Genomic DNA, 16,202 nt, shown 5'->3' on the forward strand with positions numbered 1-16,202 from the left:
TTTTACCAGATTTATTTTACACTCTAATATTTATTCAGGCTAAGTATGAGCTACACGTGAACCAACTGGCGGGCCATGGTCAACCATGACACAATCAAAATAACAAATCAGCCAAAGCAGATTTTATAGATTTTTCAAAAACCCACCCAGATACTTGTCTCACTCTCATGAGGCATTCTAATCTTCGCATTTGAAGAATTCATTTTGGAATTCTCTCAAAAGGTCACACCCACTTCGACAACTTCAACAAGAATCCATCTCCAGGGACAGAAAGAAGTCCCAGAATAAAGTCCCAGGTAAGAGGCAGGGGTAGAGGTCAGAAACAGACCATGTTAAGCTAAGTTGATGGAACAGAACAGAGAACAAAGCTCTAAGTTAACTGAAGTGCTGCAAAAAACAGACTTGAAGTGAAGTTGGCTCAATGAAAGCCCTGAAGATCCGAAAGGGCAGCCAAAGGTTGGTGACTGTGGGCTGTAAGAGCTAAGGGACTTTTTGACTAGTAATGTTCTGCTTGGCACAACATCTGGAAGTGTTTCTGCAAGGTGAAATGTGAATGTACTTGGAGATTGAGGGGAAAGGAATCTGGAAAGGCTAGATTGAAACCCTGAGCTGGATTCTTGTTAAGTGGATGTGACTGTTGGGGAAAATTCCAAAGTGAGTTCCTCAAATGTAAAGATTGGAAATCTTCATAAGAGTGAGAGTGGGTTGTTGAAAAATCTATAGAATCTGCTTTGTTTGTATTTGTTATTTACTTTGGATTGTGGTGTGTCTCACCATCGTCCACTTGTTGGTTCACGTGTAGCTCATACATATGCTGAATATTAGAGGATAAAATAGATCTGGTAAACTGTTTTATCGTTCTGAATTTTTATGTATCTGTGAAGACATAGCTGAGGTGAAGTAATAAGGAATATTTGAATCATTTTCTTATGTTTGTGTTGAGATCTTTTTGTTTGGCGTCAAATCATTTATATTTTTTGTTTAATAATTTTTTTTGTGTTAAAAGTTCATCAGCAGATTCCTGTGAATTTGTTCAGTAATCCACCTTCATTGTTTCTAAAAAAATGCTAAAAGTTAGTGTCTATCAAACCAACTGCCATCTGAGATCTGACTTGGCCACTTGTAACATCAGCTGGGATCATAACAAAAGATTTACAAGAGCATCCAAAATACCCAATGGCATACCATCGCATGTTAAAGGAAGGAAGGGAAGATTGGAGAAGTCTCCCAGGTTGAATGCAGTGTATTTAGGACATAGAATCATATACTGCAGAAAGGGCCCTATGACCTGTTGAGTCTGCATTGACATATGAATCCTAATGCTTGGATCAAAAGTGGCATGGGAAAAACTGGGGAGGGGACATATTTCCTGGCATCTTTTGAGGTATTTGATACTTCTAAATGAAAAGCCATGGATCTTAAGAGGATGGGAGTCTCATCAGCTTGCTGGAGAGCAAATGAGAATCTTGCGGTATGGTAGCAGAGTGGTTAGCACTGCTGCCTCACAACCATGGTGTGGAGATGCCAGCATTGGACTGGGGTAAGCACAGTAAGAAGTCTCACATTACTAGGTTAAAGTCCAACAGGTTTATTTGGCAGTACAAGCTTTTGGAGTTTCAGGCTCCTTCTTCAGGTGAGTGAGGAGTTGTGTTCATAACCAGGGCATATACATGTGCACGTTGTCTGTACTTTTAAGACTTGATTACCTGTAAAAACTTGTATTCCAACCATTATCTTGTAAATTGAGTTTGTGTCTGTATATGCCCTGTTTGTGAACACAACACCTCACTCACCTGAGATTTTGAAAGCTTGTGCTGTCAAATAAACCTGTTGGACTTTAATCTGGTGTTGTGAGACTTCTTGCTGTGCCTCGCAGTGCCAGGGATCTGGGTTCAATTCCCAGCTTGGATCACTGTCGGTGGGAGTTTGCACATTTTCCCCATGTCTGCATGGGTTTCCTCTGGGTTCTCTGGTTTCCTCCCATATTCCCTCAATCTCCAAGTACACCGACATTTCACCTTGCAGAAACACTTGCAGATGTTTTGACAGGCAGAACATCACTGGTCCAAAAAGTACCTTAGCTCTTATGGCTCATAGCACGGAGTCACCAATCTTTGGCTGGTTAGGTACATTGGCTATGCGAAATTCTCCCTCCTGTTATCCGAACAGGTGCCGGAGTGACTAGGGATTTTCACAGTAACTTCATTAGTGTAAGCCTACTTGTGACTAATAAATAAACTTTCAAGCATTGCCTCCTTTGGGGAAGGTCCATTGCAATTAGTGCTAGTCAGACACTTAAGTGGCCAGTGGCAGGCCTTCCCCAAGATCAAGGATCCCAGGACAGGAAATCCTGCTGCTGTGAGCCACCAGTCAGAGGCCAAGCTCCTCAGCATAGGCAGCACCAGCAGGGGAGCAGTGCTGGCTGCTGTCAGTGCACCAGCTGGAGGCCCATGATCAACAAGGGACCCAGGCCACAGATCAGGGACAATGGGTTCAGAGTTGTGGGAGAAGGGAGTTGGGTTATTGGAGGAAAGGACAGGAACGTGGCCACCACTTCCTAATGCCAGCCTCTTCACTTAGACACTCATCCGCTGACAACAAAGACCCGTTTACAGGAGCCAATAAGCAGATGTAGCAAGAATTGCTTTTTGGGCTCCTCATGTGGCAGCTGTCCTGGTTCAATACCAGTGGTGGCAAGATACAACCCTTAAGTGGGCATTAATTGGCTAATTAAGGTTCTCAGTTGGCAGTGTGATGAGAAAGCCTTCCCATCCTGGTCTTATTCGGAGCAGAGGCAGAAAAGGGTCTGGGTAGCCTCCCACCAACCTCCCACCTGATTAAATGCCTCCAAACTTGCCTGTTGGGAGGGTATTCAATTTTGCCTAGCAAAGGCAATCTATCCTGCATGGTTCCCAGTTTATTGACTTCAATGGAAATAAAATTTAGGAGTGTTGTAAAGAGGGTTGCTACTTATCCATTTGACACGAACACACATTCCAAGGATTTACAGTGTGGTCATTTCAAGACAATGGAATTTGTGAATTTAAAAGAAATCTAAGCATTTATTGTTGTAAGTAGAGTGATACCATACATACAATAGCAACTGAGATGAGAGAACTTGTAGCATTCACATTACAGCAGCCTATAAACTAAACAGATAGATAGCAGCCTGCTGATATATCACCTTGCTAGGATTCATTTGCTGCCTTGCGACATTTAGCATGGATTAAAGCCAAACTGTTTCAAGGGTCTGAATATTTCTCAGCCATACTGCTGATAAATCCTAAGGGAAGGGAGCTAAAGGTGTGCAATTGACTCCAGTGCCTGTGACTTACAATCCAGCTTTCACTATATTTGCATCTTTTGGATGCCAAACACGGTTACCAGGACTTTGACGAAGGTCATCCTGACTCGAAACATTGGCTCTAATCTTTCTGCATAGATGCTGTCAGTCCTGCTGAGATTTTCCAGCATTTTCTGTAATTTGGTTCTCAGCATTTGATCAAAGGTTAGGGCACATGGTAGAATTGCGGCCTGAGTAATGATATTGCCTTGCTGTTTATGAACATTTATTTAAAACCTTAAGGATAAATGTTTCCATACTATAAGTAAAAATGATTTATTGTAAGAATTAGATTTTGATAACCCCTGATGGTTTAAAAGGTATTGGTAGAGGGTTGCTGAACAAATCAGATAGGCCCAGGTCAATTGCTCATCTGTGCTGAGATAATATACCTTTGGGGAATGGTAGGATTATCATTGGAGAATTATGTGGGGAAATATCAGCCTAGGTTTACTATCTCTGACTCTCCAGTCACCTCTTTTAGAAATGTGTAGATGTCGGCATTGATTGAGAACAAGTTGGCTTCAGATATGATGCCCCACAATTGATTGAATTGCGATACTCATTGTCGAAGTCCATAAACAAATAACGGCTACTTGGAGTGCTTGATAATGACTGTGAAGCTATATGCTGACATGAGAAGATGGGAAGGAAGAGAATTCACAAGGAAATAAGATGTTGGTCTCATGTTTATAGTTTAAACATTCCTGAACATGTAGACCATTCAAAACCACGTCTATTTTGAATCAGGATAGGTGATAATGCGAGAGCAGACTGAGACTTTTGTAGGGGCTAATTATTTGACAAAATGCACTAACCTGCCTTACATGAGACATGGTCATTATGCAAGGGCAGCACGGTGGCACAGCAGTTAGCACTGCTGCCTCACAGTGCCAGGGCCTTGGGTTCAATTCTGGCATTGGGTCACTGTCTGTGTGGAGTTTGCACTTTTTCCCTGTGTCTGCATGGGTTTCCTCCAGGTGTGCCTGCGTCCTTCCACAGTCCAAATATGTACCAGTTAGGTTGATTGGCCATGCTAAATTGTCTCTAGAGGGATTAGCAGGGTAAATGCCTGGGTTTACGGGACTAGGACGGCGGGGGGGGGCACAGGGGATGATTGTGGTCGGTACAGTCTCGATGGGCTGAGTGGCCGCCTTCTGTACTGCAGGGATTCTATGCACAATAAAATAATTTCAATTTCCTTTGAATCTCTTTCCAGGATTCGATCCAGTAAGAAACTCTTATTACTGGTTGGTGGATTGCCTCCAGGTCCAGATCGACTTCCAAGCAACTTAGTTCAGTATTACGATGAAGAAAAGAAGACGTGGAAAATCCTTACAAGTAGGTGTGGCTCAGAAAACATCTCCATTAATTTCTGAGTGTGGCTGACAGGAATGGTACATCATTGTAGAGTAGAGGCTCTGATGTTGAAGTAAGGGATGATTGTGCTGTTAAAGGAATTGTCTCTCTGTCTTCCTCACTCATCCTGCCATCAAGTGACTTATCATACCATTGCATTTGTCGTGCTGAGTAACAAAATACCATCAAAACCCTTTTTTACAGCGAATTGATGTTTTTCCAAATAAAACAATGTCGCTGTGATCCATTTGTTCTTTTCAGATTCAGATTTGTGCTTTTTAAACAATTGTTGTCCATGACTGACTGATCTTGTCTGAAATATAACACAGCGGGGGTCCTTAAAGGAGAAGGCAGCACTGCTTAAATGATGGTAAACTTCAATCATTTATCCTGAGACACAGTCTGCTGCCAAGTGTTCTGAACAATGTGTTGCTATGTTAGAGAAAAGCAGCTAATAACAGTGTACTTGGTGGAGTTGGGGTTGGTGGGGAAGGGGTGGGGGGGTGGTTGGTGGAACAAGCCACTTTCTCCTTTCTCTGTATCCTGACTAAAATCCTAGAATGGCACTCTAATTTCCTGAGGTCTGCAATCTTACTTCTTGACATGTAAAGGAATAAAGTATTCATGCATGTATTAAAAAGCAACAAAATGAAGGCTGAAGTTGAAGGCACAATGTTTGACAAAATTGAAAATGTATGTACTAAATGTTTACTTGTCGAAAACAAAATTTCTTGCTCTTTTTCAGGTTCTTTTTATGCTCCAGTCACTTCTCCCTTGGGATTTGTATTTGCCCTTTGAATTTCTCTGCATTTTTTTTCATCAAACAGCCATTTTGAGAACTTATTATGTACTGTTATCTTACAAAGGAGAGTAATTTGATAGATCTCTTCAGGAACATTCAGTGGTACTCACGCGATCAAGGATAGATTATTTCCTGTAACGATAGGTGAACATGTTAGGAGTAAAAGAGGTGAACTGGAGAGAAGGATCAAATTAAAATGAGGCCAAAAATATACCAAGCATATACAGTAAATGAAAAGCAGGAGAAAAGAAAACAATTTTCTTCCAATTTTCTACCAATCTTCCTCAGAAGTGTTGACTCTTTAACATACCACAGATGCCAGAAGACCTCCAGTATCTCACCCAACTGGCGATTATCCTTATGATTGCCTAGATGGTGATTGTCAGTCGAACTTACTCCTGCTACTTAACAGCTAAGTGAACCATGCACAAACAATATCCATAGACTAATTTCCTAGCACATGTAAAAATTATGTGTGTATTTATAATTTTAATTAAGACTGCATCCATTTATGTTAGTATTATTTTTTATTTGTTAATAAAAACGACATCTTATTCAGTGAAATGACAGCATTTGCTTTACAGCCAATCATGATATGATTAGTATGGACTATAGCGCAAGTTGCACTGATTAACAGTGGACCTGGCGAGAGGTCGCAATCTGATAAGAATCCCTTCTTGCATTGATGCTTTGTTCTTTTCCTCTATTACCTCATTTTGTTTGATAAACTAACATTTTGTTTAATTTTCCCAGTTTTTAGCCTTTTGATTTTCTATTTAGGCTTATCTCTCTATTTTACTTAGCAGATTTTCTCTTTTTTTGTAAATTCATTTCTAGCTGGGAGAATAAAATGAAAGAATTAAAGGTGAGGTGAAAGTGAAAAGACGATGTTGAGAATCAGTGGAACTCTGGGGCAAATCCGTCAGAGGCAGTGGAGATCGGGTGATCCGACAGAGGCACTGGGGGACCGGGTGATCCAGTCGAGGCACTGGGGGACCGGGTGATCCAGTCGAGGCACCGGGGGACCGGGTGATCCAGTCGAGGCACTGGGGGACTGGATGATCCAGTCGAGGCACTGGGGGGCCGGGTGATCCAGTCGAGGCACTGGGGGGCCGGGTGATCCAGTCGAGGCACTGGGGGGCCGGGTGATCCAGTCGAGGCACTGGGGGACCGGGTGATCCAGTCGAGGCACTGGGGGACCGGGTGATTCTAGTAGAGGCACTGGGGGACCGGGTGATTCTAGTAGAGGCACTGGGGGACCGGGTGATTCTAGTAGAGGCACTGGGGGGCCGGGTGATCCAGTAGAGGCACTGGGGGACCAGGTGATCGAGTCGAGGCACTGGGGGACCGGGTGATTCTAGTAGAGGCACTGGGGGACCGGGTGATCCAGTCGAGGCACTGGGGGACCGGGTGATTCTAGTAGAGGCACTGGGGGACCGGGTGATTCTAGTAGAGGCACTGGGGGACCGGGTGATCCAGTCGAGGCACTGGGGGACCGGGTGATCCAGTCGAGGCACTGGGGGACCGGGTGATTCTAGTAGAGGCACTGGGGGGCCGGGTGATTCTAGTAGAGGCACTGGGGGACCGGGTGATCCAGTCGAGGCACTGGGGGACCGGGTGATCCGGTCGAGGCACTGGGGGACCGGGTGATCCAGTCGAGGCACTGGGGGACCGGGTGATTCTAGCAGAGGCACTGGGGGACCGGGTGATCCAGTCGAGGCACTGGGGGACTGGGTGATTCTAGTAGAGGCACTGGGGGACCGGGTGATCCAGTCGAGGCACAGGGGGACTGGGTGATCCAGTCGAGGCACTGGGGGACCGGGTGATTCTAGTAGAGGCACTGGGGGACCGGGTGATCCAGTCGAGGCACTGGGGGACCGGGTGATCCAGTCGAGGCACTGGGGGACCGGGTGATCCAGTCGAGGCACAGGGGGACTGGGTGATCCACTCGAGGCACTGGGGGACCGGGTGATCCAGTCGAGGCACTGGGGGACCGGGTGATTCTAGTAGAGGCACTGGGGGACCGGGTGATCCAGTCGAGGCACAGGGGGACTGGGTGATCCAGTCGAGGCACTGGGGGACCGGGTGATTCTAGTAGAGGCACTGGGGGACCGGGTGATCCAGTCGAGGCACTGGGGGACCGGGTGATCCAGTCGAGGCACTGGGGGACCGGGTGATCCAGTTGAGGCACTGGGGGTCCGGGTGATCCACTCGAGGCACTGGGGGACCGGGTGATCCAGTCGAGGCACTGGGGGTCCGGGTGATCCAGTCGAGGCACTGGGGGACCGGGTGATCCAGTCGAGGCACTGGGGGCCTGGGTGATCCAGTCGAGGCACTGGGGGACCGGGTGATTCTAGTAGAGGCACTGGGGGACCGGGTGATCCAGTCGAGGCACTGGGGGACCGGGTGATCCAGTCGAGGCACTGGGGGACCGGGTGATTCTAGTAGAGGCACTGGGGGGCCGGGTGATTCTAGTAGAGGCACTGGGGGACCGGGTGATCCAGTCGAGGCACTGGGGGACCGGGTGATCCGGTCGAGGCACTGGGGGACCGGGTGATCCAGTCGAGGCACTGGGGGACCGGGTGATTCTAGCAGAGGCACTGGGGGACCGGGTGATCCAGTCGAGGCACTGGGGGACTGGGTGATTCTAGTAGAGGCACTGGGGGACCGGGTGATCCAGTCGAGGCACAGGGGGACCGGGTGATTCTAGTAGAGGCACTGGGGGACCGGGTGATCCAGTCAAGGCACTGGGGGACCGGATGATTGAGTCGAGGCACTTGGGGGGCCGGGTGATCCAGTAGAGGCACTGGGGGACCGGGTGATCGAGTCGAGGCACTGGGGGACCGGGTGATCCAGTCGAGGCACTGGGGGGCTGGGTGATCCAGTCGAGGCACTGGGGGCCGGGTGATCCATTCGAGGCACTGGGGGGCCGGCTGATCCAGTCGAGGCACTGGGGGACCGGGTGATCCAGCCGAGGCACTGGGGGGGCGGGTGATCCAGTCGAGGCACTGGGGGGCCGGGTGATCCAGTCGAGGCACTGGGGGGGCGGGTGATCCAGTCGAGGCACTGGGGGGCCGGGTGATCCAGTCGAGGCACTGGGGGACCGGGTGATTCTAGTAGAGGCACTGGGGGACCGGGTGATCCAGTCGTGGCACTGGGGGACCGGGTGATTCTAGTAGAGGCACTGGGGGACCGGGTGATCCAGTCGAGGCACTGGGGGACCGGGTGATCCAGTCGAGGCACTGGGGGACCGGGTGATTCTAGTAGAGGCATGAAGGGGGCAATTCAACTGAGATACAAAGGGATTGGAGAGTGGAGGATCATTCAGTTGATAAACAAATGAATATTGGTAATAGCCTGTTCTGCAAATCAGTTAGGCCGTGGCTGATCGGTGGCCTCAATGGATCTTTATCCCACATCCCTTCATACCTTGGTTAACAAAAATCTATCAATCTCAGATTTAACATTAACAGTTGATCTAGAATCAATTGTTATTTTCAGAAGAGTGTTTCCAACCTCTGTCTCCCATTGTGTGAAGAGATTTTTCTGAATTTCATAACTGAAAGATCTGGCTCTAATTTTTAGACCAGAAGTAGTTTCCCTCTGTCTCCCCTTTCTGTTCCCCTTAATATCTTGAAAACTTCAGTCAAATCACCCTTCAACCATCTAAATTCTAGGAAATACAATTTCATAGCGCAGTCTCTCAATTTAATTTAACTCTGGGTGCACAGGTACCATTCTGGTACATCAACGTTATACTTCCTCCAAAGCCAATGTATCTTTTCCCAGATGCACTGCCCAGAATAGCTCATGTGCTGTCTAAGCTTTGAATAACTGCAGCATAATTTCTACTCCCTTGCATAGAATCATAGTGCAAAAGGATGCTGGAGTTCTAAATGCAGAGTGAGCAAATGAAAACTTAGAAAATCAGAATCATACTGGACAGAGGGCATTTTCAACTGTCTATGGTAGCATAGCAGTTATGTTACTGGACTGGATGGATTTATAATTCAAAAGTTTGAACAAATAGTCCAGAGATATGTCAATTGGAGATTTTGAATTGAGTTAATTAAAATAATCTGGGGCTAAATTTTAGGCATACCCCATCTGGAAGAAATGTCAGTAACAAACTGGCTGACATTAAACATGGCTGCCCTGTAATAATAACACACTCTTAAGGAGTTTGAGATTGGGACTAATATATACCATATCCTATGAACTAATGAAAAAAAAGGATAAAATATTGGATTGAAGGAATAAAAATGAACAAATAAAACAAATTAAGGCAGAAAAGCAGCAACATTAGCAGAAAAATAGAATAACAAAAGCAATATAGTAAAAATTACAGAACAAATATTGCATGCAGAACACAAAGCCAATACATTTTTTTGCTCCAAGTCACTGATTTATTCATTCCATTCAGCTGTAAGAAAATTGCATGTTCTAAAGTAACTCCAGCAAAGAGTTAGAGGATGTGGATAGAATTTGCCACTACTTTATACAACCTCGGTTGAAATACCAGTTTCAGTCCATTATAAAAAATAAATTAAGCTCTGACTAGAAGGAAGCATCTAGTGGTACGTGAAACCTTCTTGTTTTCATAGTTTTGTCCATTTTAACCAGCTTTCTAGTTTTGGTTAAAAAAGGTGTATTTATAAAGCATGTTCTTACTGTCCCAAAGAATGTGGATTTTTCACAGAAAACTAGAAAGACATACTTTAGAATCATACAATCCCTACAGTGCAGGAAGAGGCCATTTGACCCATCAAGCCTGCACTGACAACGATCCCACAAAGGTCCTATCCCCATAACCCACGCATTTACCCTGCTAGTCCCCCTGACAGTCAAGGCAACTTAATATGACCAATCAAACTAACTCACAGATTTTTGGACTGTGGAAGGAAACGAGAGCACCTTGAGGGAAGGCATGCAGGCATTGAGAGAACGTGCAAACTCCACATAGATAGTGACCTGAAACTGGAATTGAACCTGGGTCCCTGGTGCTCTGTGGCTAGTGTTAACCACTGTGCCGCTTGAAAAAATAAGCCAACTCTCTGTTTCAAATAAACATATCTGCCGTATGCTTTGACAATTCTGGTCGATAAGTTTAAAATGCACTTGCAAACAAAATGTACCATTTTAAGATAAAAGTAAAACTTTTGCTTTGGGGGTAGATGTTAGTTAAATTGTATAGGAGCTAAACTGGTTGCAATCAGCAGTGATTGAAACAGATAGTAGCACAGATCTTCACAGGGCTCAAAAATTGAAAAGGAGAACCAAATTAAACAATCAAGTAGTTGGGGAACAGATTGACGTACTGTACTTGTTTCTCTAGAGTTTGCAGTTACTGCACAATGGTATCATTTTTAAATGCAATTTCCCTTAATCTGCATGACAAATACAAAAGATGGAGGAATTTTAAATGCAAATTACATTCAGTGCATTTCCGCAATCTGATGCAGCAATTTTAAAACATTGTGGCAGAAGCAGACTCCACACACAAAACGGACAATGATTCAAAGGTGATTGAAACACTCTTGGAAGTTTCTGCTTGTTCTGCTCAGTTGCAGGATTTTCATGAAACTCCAGAACATTAAGTGGAATTTTCTGATTTTTTTTACAAAGTGTTGGCTCAGGTGAGAAAAGCAATGTGCCACATGTTGGCTGCATTGCCGGCTTTTCGCACCATATTTTCCAACACTTAGAGGAAAGACATACTGGAGACAGATTCCGTGCCTCACAGTGGCCCTGCCCCGCATGGCAACATCTGCCTTTCAGAGATCAGGGACACCCCTTCTAACAGCACTAAAAATAAAAGCAATGATTCCCCCACCATGGACACGGAGTTACCCGACACCACAGATCTGTGAAACACCACCCCCCCCCCCAACGGATACAGGGAACCCCCTCAATCCCCAATAAACTTCCCTGACGGAAGGCCCCCGGCACTGCTTCATGGTGCTGCTACCCTTAGTGCCAGGGGCAGTGTCAGGGCACTGCTACGGCATGTGGCTGTACTTATCCGTGCTTTAGCCACCAGCCTGAAACAGACATCAGAACACTTGAACTCACAGAACAAGGTCCTGGTACCTAATTTAGAGACCCATTTGAAATTTCTCATCAGCTTGGCGGAGCATGGGCCACACATTCTCAGCTCATTGTTCCCATTCTAACCACTGGTCCTTAAAGAGATGCCACTCACAAAAGATTAAATAACTTCTGCATACTTTCTTTTCTGTAGAACCAAAGAGAAGTAGATTCTCTAGTCTCTTCAGAACACCAGGATGTTGCCTGGCATGGGGGGACTGGGTTACGAGGAGAGGTTGAAGAAACTGGGACTATTCTCCTTGGAAAGACGGAGATTGAGAGGGGACATGATAGAAGTATATAAGATACTGAAGGGAATAGATAGAGTTAATAGTGAGAGACTGCTCCCTAGACTGGGTACGAACACGAGAGGTCATCATTTAAGGGTGAGGGGGGGGAGGTATAATTTGGAGGTGAGAAGAAGGTTCTTTACGCAGAGAGTTGTGGGGGTCTGGAACGTGCTACCGAGTAGGGTGGTGGAGGCAGGAACGTTGGACTCGTTTAAGATGCAGTTAGATAGGCACATGAGTGAAACGAGAATGGAGGGATATGGTAGGGGCTATTAAATAGGGTTAAACCTCGGGAGACACCGGAAAGGCAGGCTGTAAGATTAGTATTTTTTGTCTTTATTCCACAGGTGGAGGTCCACCTCGTGTCAAACGAGGGGCATGCACACGGCGGGTCGTGCGTGGGCTGCTCTTGGAAGTCCAGGAGTGGCCTAGTACTTCATGTCGGTGTGTGTGCTTGATCCTGGACCGATAGACGGGCGCCGCAACAGCTCGGTGACTAGCACTGCTAGCTGTGCAGACACATGGATTTGGGCCTGTGTCTGTGGGAGTTTGCGCATTCTCCCTGTGGTTGCGTGGGTTTCCTCCGGGCGCTCCGGTTTCCTCCCACACCCCAAAGATGTGCTCTTAGGCTAATCGGTTTTTACCAAATTGACACTATTCTCCCCTGAATCTGACTGAGTAGGGTTCCATTCGTAGACATGCAGGGTAGAATAGGTGTAGGGTGATGCGGCAGCGCGGGCTCGTTGGGCCGAAGGGCCTGTTTCCCGTGCTGGGTTGTTCTTTGTTCTTTGTATATCTAAGGGCTGGCTCTACGTCAAAATTGGACAAGCTGCTCAGCGTCCTGACTGACAAGCTGCATCAGGCAGTCCAAATGGCCGCACGTACTTTGCAGATGAGGCTGGGGACCCAATTCCCAGTGAACCTCAAGCTAATATCTCAGGAATTGCCCATTGAAGTGGTGGAGGCTGCCTCGCTAAATATTTTTAAGACGCGGGTTGATGGGTTTTTGATAAGCGAGGGGATTAAGGGTTATGGGGAGAGGGCGGGAAAGTGGAACTGAGCCACGACAGATCAGCCATGATCTTATTGAATGACGGGGCAGGCTCGAAGGGCTAGATGGCCTACTCCTGCTCCTATTTCTTATGTTCTTACGTTCTTATGTTCTCCCGGTAAGGCCATAGATCCTAAAATTGATGGGGAGTTGTGGAACAGATTGGGAAGAGTTAGCTATGAAGGTAGTTAAGATTGCTTGGAACTGTCTAAAGTAATGAGACTTCGTAAAGCCATTGTCCTTTTAGTTTATTTTGTTATTTTTTCTTTCTAAATCTTAATAAACATTTAATTTATTAAAATCATCACGGAGTCGGGGGCATCACTGTCAAGGAAAGAGGCTGAGCCAATAATGACTACTAGTAAAAGTATTATTCTAAGACACTTTCAAACAGAGATAACAAAAAGCTAAAAATGAATTAGAAAAGAAAGGAGCAGCTGCAATGAACTGGAAATTTGAATTGGTACTAATAAACACCACCAAAAAATACCTAATTAATCTGTTCATCAGCAACAACAGCCTGTGAAATACAGGGCTAGGTTTAGTGGTGGCAGCAGGAGTTTGTGCTGCTGCCAGGTTTCTGGTCCTATTAAGAATGGTCATATAACCCCAAGAGCTTCTGTCCGGTCAGAGGCCAGCAGCCTCAGCAGTGTGGCTGGGAACAGTCTGAGGCTGCCGCTGGAGGAGGACCATACATCGATCAAAGTGCACCCTCAAAGTCAGGGAAATGGGATCTGGGGCACAAGGGCCAGTTAGCAAGTCCCTGATGAGAGGCTTGGGTAAATGGTGGTGATGCAGCTAACACGGAGGCAGCCATTGGCATCATGGGACCTCCAACCTGTAGACCAATGACTGTCTGAAAAAGAGGCCCTCACTTCACCACTGGAACCTGCCAAGAGGCCACCAAACATTAATCTAGACTCCCCCTAAAGTGGAGACTCTCCCACTGCTGGTTAAATGCCAGTGGAGGAAGGAAGAGGCTCTTAATTGACCAGGGGTCTGTCTGCTACTTCCCTGCTGCTGGCAAGATAGCATGACATTGGGAAGATATGAGGACATGCCACCTGCTGCCTTCTTGCAGACTAGATCTTTTCACTACCCAGCCTGTCCCCAAACGGCTGATGAAATCTGCACAACTCTTGTGTAGATGAATTGTTACTTTAACGATCGGCAACACCGCAGGTTAGTAAATGCAAGCCTGCTAGCAACATTAGCAAACATGTATTTAACACATTGAAAACAAACAGGTTAGTTGTGTCCGCTTTAAAATCATGGCTGAAGGCATAATTTGAATACCTTAAACACTGCTACGCTCAGAACTGCAATTTCCAGGCTGTCCTGCAGTAATCTAAGTGACTGTTAATGTGGCACAAACTGTACAGCAAGATCTATATTGAGATTACCACAGTAGAAGTAGGTGGATTGTTCCATCTAACCCATAAAATTTTAAACTAATCTGTGTGTTGCAGTGGTATCTTTGCAGACACAATTATTTATCAATAATGTGTCTGACTTTGATAGTATTACTTACTTAAAATATCTAAACATAGCACTTGAGTATGTATGGGATAATTTGAGAAGACTGTACTGTTGACATGGAGTGTTGGCCATCAGCAGCGCACATCAGAAATTTGGGCATCAGTTTGGAAAATTATGAGTAACGTGTCTGAAATTCCGATATCTGCTACTGTGGGAAAGATTCCCTGCTGGCAGCACGGTTCAGTTAAATAATGTTTGTAATGTGAGCTTAAGGATCAAAATAAGAAAAGGGCAGTTAGATATGAGGCAAGTCAGGATGAGAGAGGACATGCCGTGGATTTTCCACTCAGTGCCAGTTCATTTCAAAGCATCAAGATCTGGTGGCATTCATGAAACTTAGACTTGTTCTAATGATGTGTGTTTATGTCACTTACAAGCATGGCAATGATATTGTCATGACACAGATAATAGTAACAGAAGCTAAAGTTTCAATAGCTAAATTCTGGAGGTATCAATACCTCTTAATAGATTTCTGCCATTTTGCACACATTCTAACTCGAAATGTACTTTACAAATATCCTGAGCCCTGCAATATGATGATATGACAACATTTACATAAATAATATGGAAAATGCTTGTCAAATATAGGAGGAGATTATAAGGATACTCAGTAAAAGACTTTGCTTCGTATCCTTACATCCTCACCTAAAAGAATTTCAGGCTCGACATGATGCTGATCTCTTCTTCTGCCACCTTCATCTCCATGCTCACTTCTTTGGGCAAGGTTGTCCCCCTGTTCAGCAGATCCTTTCACCCACCTCTAACATTCCCCCTCCACCTGGACCCTCCCCTCTGGCCTCTTACCTGCTCTTGATATTTTCATTGAGAACTATCAGCGTGACATTGGCCATCTGAATTTCTCCGCTTCTCTCAACCGCTCTAACTTGTCTCCTTACAAACTGCTTCGGACCAACCCTGACCTTGTCATCAAACTTGTCGACAAGGGCGGTGCTGTTGTTGTCTGGCATACGGACCTCTACCTTGCAGTGAGTTAGTGCCAACTCTCGGATGCTTCCTCCTACCTTCCCTTGGACCACGACCTGACCACGAAACATCAAATCACTCTTTCCAGGATTGTCAATGACCTCATCTCCTCAGAAATGTTCCTTTCTATAGCCTCCAACCTCATATCTCCTGACCCCAGACAGCCCATTTCTACCTCCTTCCCAAAATCCACAAACAGCACTGTTCTGGAAGGCCCATTGTGTCAGCCTGTTCCTGCCCCACTGAACTCATTTCCTCCTATCTTGACTCCATTCTCTCTCCTCTTGTCCAGTCCCCTCCCATCTACATCCGTAATTCCTCTGATGCCCTACACCATATCACCAACTTCCAGTTTCCGGCCCAAACCACGTCCTCTTCACCACGGATGTCCAATCCCTCTACATCTCCATTCCGCACCAGGATAACCTCAAAACTCTTCGCTTCTTTCTCAAACAGAGGTTTGAACAATCCCCATCCACCATCACTCTCCTCCATCTGGCTGAACTGGTTCTCTCACTTAACAATTTCTACTTTAACTCATCTCACTTCCTCCAAATAAAATATGGGCACTTTTATGGGCCCCAGGTATGCCTGTCTCTTTATGAGTAATGTGGAGCATTCCCTGTTTCAGTCCTACTCTGGCCCCTTCCCACAACTCAATTATCGGTACATCAACGACTATTTTGGTGCCACTTCATGCTCTCATCTGGACCTGAAAAATTCATCAATTTTGCTTTCAATTTCCAC

At 45.7% G+C, this 16,202-nt stretch overlaps 1 protein-coding gene across 2 annotated transcripts in view; it reads left to right on the top strand.

The window, feature by feature from the left end:
- The window catches only part of klhl14 (kelch-like family member 14), a 148,277-nt gene that overhangs the window by 19,307 nt on the left and 112,768 nt on the right, over window positions 1-16,202 (top strand). For both annotated transcript variants that reach the window (XM_080194270.1, XM_080194271.1), the window contains exon 3: window positions 4,563-4,684. In XM_080194270.1, the coding sequence (XP_080050396.1) occupies window positions 4,563-4,684 (122 nt within the window). The remainder of the gene's footprint in view (window positions 1-4,562; window positions 4,685-16,202) is intronic.

The sequence above is a fragment of the Carcharhinus amblyrhynchos genome, chromosome 8, assembly GCF_965287045.1.
Source record: "Carcharhinus amblyrhynchos chromosome 8, sCarAmb.v2.hapA, whole genome shotgun sequence".
NCBI classification, from domain to species: domain Eukaryota; kingdom Metazoa; phylum Chordata; class Chondrichthyes; order Carcharhiniformes; family Carcharhinidae; genus Carcharhinus; species Carcharhinus amblyrhynchos.